The 4,842-nt window shown below is 36.5% G+C and overlaps 1 protein-coding gene across 1 annotated transcript; it reads right to left on the reverse strand.

Annotated features, from left to right (window-relative positions):
- Positions 1–264: 264 nt before the first annotated feature.
- Positions 265–2,572, reverse strand: LOC116159164 (centrosomal protein of 104 kDa-like). Its single transcript, XM_031472101.1, has 7 exons — positions 2,030–2,572; positions 1,812–1,976; positions 1,529–1,752; positions 1,268–1,481; positions 1,010–1,221; positions 662–960; positions 265–616 (listed from the first exon to the last, which is right to left on the reverse strand). Exons 1-7 carry the CDS (start codon positions 2,067–2,069, stop codon positions 265–267), a joined length of 1,506 nt encoding a protein of 501 aa, XP_031327961.1. The 5' UTR covers positions 2,070–2,572.
- Positions 2,573–4,842: the final 2,270 nt, after the last annotated feature.

Below are 4,842 nucleotides of genomic sequence, written 5' to 3' on the forward strand. Positions count from 1 at the left end.
CATTGAATAAAAACACTATAAGAAGCCTAACGCTTATGGAAGAAAGCGCGACAAATCCCCTTGCACCCGCATTGGTTGTGATCACCGAACTCTGTTTGCGGTAAATAGGAGGAAAGCAAATTCTCATTCTTCTCAGTTTAAGAATCGACACTATTGACAGTGTTTCCATTATATTCTCAGTTCAATCTCTGTCGCGCTTTATTTCCACGGGGTTAGGCTTCTTATAGTTTTATTATTCAATGGTATAATGTAATAAATAAATACTCACCTTCCGGGTACAAACTGAACAAAGTACAATCGGATAACCTCATTTGCTAGACTGTACACCGAAAACACTTTGTCCCTTAATGCTCGATGTAGGAGAAATATTGCGGCTCTCCCCGTTTTATTCGCAGTATGCATCCTATTAGCATTGTAAGTTAATAACTCCTCTTTCAATCGATTCAACCCCTCCTCTTTATCCAAATAGTGTTTAGAGTAAAATTTCTCGACCAAATCATTTGCAAACACCAGTATGGGAAGTGCCGCTTGTTTTCGTTCTCTTTCAGTTAATTTGGATGTTGTCTTAGTCTCGCATTCCATCTGGCATTCACGTAGGAATTCGTTAGTCTGCGAACTGAATACTAATTGTTATCGGCAGACTGGAGGCATTTGTACTTACTGTCTTAAGGTGGGTAACGGTTTCTCTTCATATTGTTCGTAGCTTGTTTTAGTAATCGCTCCCGCTGATTTGTTACGCCGTCTTAAGGAGCCCCTCGTCTGTATATTGGTCGGGCTTCCAGTACAGGGCGAGCCTGTTTTCGGACTTGGATGTCTCGGATTGTGTATAGGTGAAACTGATCCTTGGCTTAAGCAGGTCACGCTAGGGGAAGGTATTCGTTTATCTGCTTTGCTTGTAGGTGACATCACATTCCTATGTGACGAATCTTCATCTACACATTCGTCGTTTTGTAAGCACACCTAGTGTCTATAAGTAGTAGTTGTAAATTGCACAATTCCTAGTACTTACACCGTTTGCTTCCAGCAATTGTTCTACAAATAAATTTGCATAGGCTTCCTGTCGAAACTCCTCCATTTGTTTCTTTTTGTGTCTGGCTCTTTCGTAATCCTCCATTTCAATCGCGTGTCTTTTTTCCAAATCATACTTCCCTAGGCGTTCTCCAACTATTCGAAGCCTTTCTATAGTTTGCTTAAGTTTTCTGGCATACTCGTACCGTTCACCTTAGATTATGAGACTTGAGTGCAACGAAATTTTGATCGTACCTACCTAATACTGCTAAATGTTTTTTCAGTTCCATTTCTCTAATTGTATTTGCTACACCCACATCCACATACATTTCAAAGGCCAAATCGTCATAAGGAGATACATATTCTGGATCACTTATTAAGGCATTTAATTTATCTGCGATGCTTTCATTTTCAATGGACCGTTTCCTTGCTTCAAGTTCATTACCCAACACATTTACAGCTATTACACTTACCTAAAAATGCGTATCAAAAAGACATAACTGATACGAGACTTACCTACCTGGTTATTCACATTATATGCATTCGTGTGGTTTTTACCTAACTTTAATTTTAAAAATGTAGCAACACAAGGTGGTACACTGACAGATTTCAATTCTCTACTCTTAAACATGGAACTTTGGTTGTCAGATAATGTAATATATCCTATATAATCCCAGTTTATATTTACAACATCTTCTATAGTATTTGTGTCTTGGTTGCTTGCAAATAATTCTATTTTGGAAGCTACATTTACCAATACAATAGATCAGTTTCATATACCTATTCAAATGGTAGGTACTTACGAATTAAATATTGATGCGCTAAGACTTGAACTTTTGTCAACAAACACTGTTTTTCTAATTGTAGCATAATTTCTTGAGGAAAATCGCAATTCTTTGCTGACTGCCATCCTTTTACTACCGGACTATGATTGTTTAACTCGCTTGACTTAAATTTAGGATCTTCACCTTAAAATGCAATCTTCCCATAAACTAAATACTGCTAATGATTAATTATTTACCTGTGGCATGTATTACGCTGAATTTAATTTTTTTGGGCATATTAGAAATTCATTTTGTCTAAATGCGTTAATTAATATTTCATTCTCTTTATTTTTTAAGTTAATTAAAGTTATTAATGTATCGCAAATACTATTGATGCCCTTACAGTAATATTTGTGCATCATTTGAAAAGCTTTTTCATTCTTACGTTTTCAAGAGTATTGATTTTCTTCTATTTCATCTTCTCTTTCATACTACCTACATATTTTCAGAATGAATAGTATGTAACTAAACTCAATCTCTGCTTATACCTATATATGTATACTGATACTTTATTGTTATTAACAAATAGAATATGTATCTACATTAAAATTAACAACTAAAGTTTTAGGTGTATAGGTACAATTTCCCAAACAATTTCCTATATTTGTGATTTTGTTTCAACAGTAGCTTTCTACTGGATTCTACCGATTCTACGTATAAATACGTAAAATAGTCAGTTTTTACCTTTTTAGCGCATTTTTGCAAATTTTTTTTGGTAAAAAGTAGCTTTTAATCTCATTTTGGCTGGCTGGCTGGCTGGCAGTAAATGCGCGCCCGTAGAAAAATGCTTGTAAAATGACAAGGAGTGTACATGTAACTATCGGGACTGTGTAATTTTGTTCTGCCAAAATTTGACACCGCCCGTTGCAATGCAGCCAAACTTAAGGGAAATATTCGATTAATTTTGATGCTCGAGGGGGGCTCGGGATTTTTGTTCTGCCAAATTTGTCACCGCACCGTTGCTATGCAACCAAACTTTCGGGAAATATTCGATAATTTTGAAGCTCGAGGGGTATTTGGCTAGATTATTTTTCACATTTAACAGTCGACCAATGAAAACGCCGTATTCAAAGCTACTGGAGAGAATTATTTCGGATATTTTTCGGATATACCCCTGCTTGTTGCTAGACAGCGAAAATATTTTTGAAACAAATAGCAACCCATGTCTATAAAGACATTTGTTTAACAACGCTTAGTAATCGTAATTTTGACGTTTGTAAGTTAATACAAGTTTAGTGCAACATTTTCTCTAAAATGAGTCGTTTCGGTGTAGAATCGCTACAAAATATACAAGAAAAAACTAAGGAAAATGTGCCGTTAAACACCATTAAAACCAAAAACATGGTTTGGAAACAGTTTTCTTCCTTTTGCGCCGACAGGAATATTGAATTAATGGAAACCACTTCAAATGAACAACTCGCTAATATTTTAACAGATTGGGCTTTCAACATGCGAAAATCGAACGGAGAAAATTATAAAGAAAATGTGGTGAAAACTATGTGGAACCAGACTGCAAAAATGATACAAGACAAGTACTTCAACGAATTCAACAGAGAGATTGACCCATTCAAAAACCCAACTTTTAAAGTAGCTAGGGATGCGAGAAATGCGAAAAGGCGCACACTTCAGGTCGATCCAACCAAACGTACCACCAGTTCAACGGCTTTGGACAAAAAAGACATAATAGCTATGATGAACGTCTGGAACGAAAATACACCAGAGGGATTGCAACGAAAACTATTTATTATCATTTCCGTGGAATTGGCTTGGAGGGGGAATGAAGGACTAACGGCACTCGTGCATCACTTTAAGGAGGAATTGGGAAACGATGGTATTTATACTGGTAGAATTGAATACAATCCTGTGTTCACAAAGACAACACAAGGTGGAGAACGGAAGTGCGCAAATAGTAAGTGGCTAATTGCAAATGAAGAGGCTCTCGATTACTGTCCGGTAAGGTTGTTAAAGTTATTGTCTTTTCGAGATAAAAATATAAAGACGGACCGTTTATTTTTAACTGTAAACCCCAATTGGAGAGATTAGCAAGGTGTTGGCTGGTACAAAGACGTTCCTGTAGGAAAAAATGTTATGGGAAAATGGATGAACGATTCTGCAAAACGCGCTGGGCTTAACACTACCGACAAGAAAATAACGAACCACTCGAGCAGGGCCACTGCTGTATCCACACTTGCAAAATCTGGAGTTGGGGAGCAGCAAATTATTAAAATTACCGGGCACTCCAATGTCAATTCAATAAAACCATACTTGCAGCTAGATAAGGAGCACCATGAACAAATATTAATGAAAATGCGGCAAGATCCTACATCTACAGTTGAAATGAATTCGGCTACCTCCACAAGCTATAATGCCCCTAAAACAAACAATAATGTCTACAACAACTCTACCTTCAATTGTACTAATTAATTGTATGCAATCTGCAGTTTTGTAATTGTGTAATGTAAATAACTTAATGATTATTGGTGATAAATTATTAAATTTCAAATAAAAAATCTTGAAACTAAGACAAGAATTGGTGAAGTGGTTTACTTTCCAAATTTGAAAAATAATCAAGAGTATAACAAAAACCGAGACAAAGATAAATTTATAGGTATCTGAGAATTCCAACAGTTTTTCTGGTTACGGTAGGTTTGAGGCAAAGTATAAAATTACAACGGTCGAAAAATTTAAACCGGTTAGCTACCCCCCTACAAGGGTTCCATTTGCTATAAAAATGCTGTGAGAGATGAACTCGATAGACTTGTGGGTACAGAGGAAGGCTATCGTGAAGGTTGAAGAGATAGACCCGCAAGCTAGCATAAACCAAATGGTTATCGTGGAAAAGAGTAACGGTAAGTTTGGCATTTATGGATTCACTGTTTTACCGTATGGACTCTCTAATTCCCAAGACTTGTTCCAAGAACAGATCGAAAGTAAGTTTGGTGACTTGGAAAATGTGCAGCTGCTCCATGATGATATGATAATCATGGGAATAGACAAAGAGGAACATGAC

Source organism: Photinus pyralis, unplaced genomic scaffold (assembly GCF_008802855.1).
Source record: "Photinus pyralis isolate 1611_PpyrPB1 unplaced genomic scaffold, Ppyr1.3 Ppyr1.4_LG1, whole genome shotgun sequence".
NCBI classification, from domain to species: Eukaryota; Metazoa; Arthropoda; class Insecta; order Coleoptera; family Lampyridae; genus Photinus; species Photinus pyralis.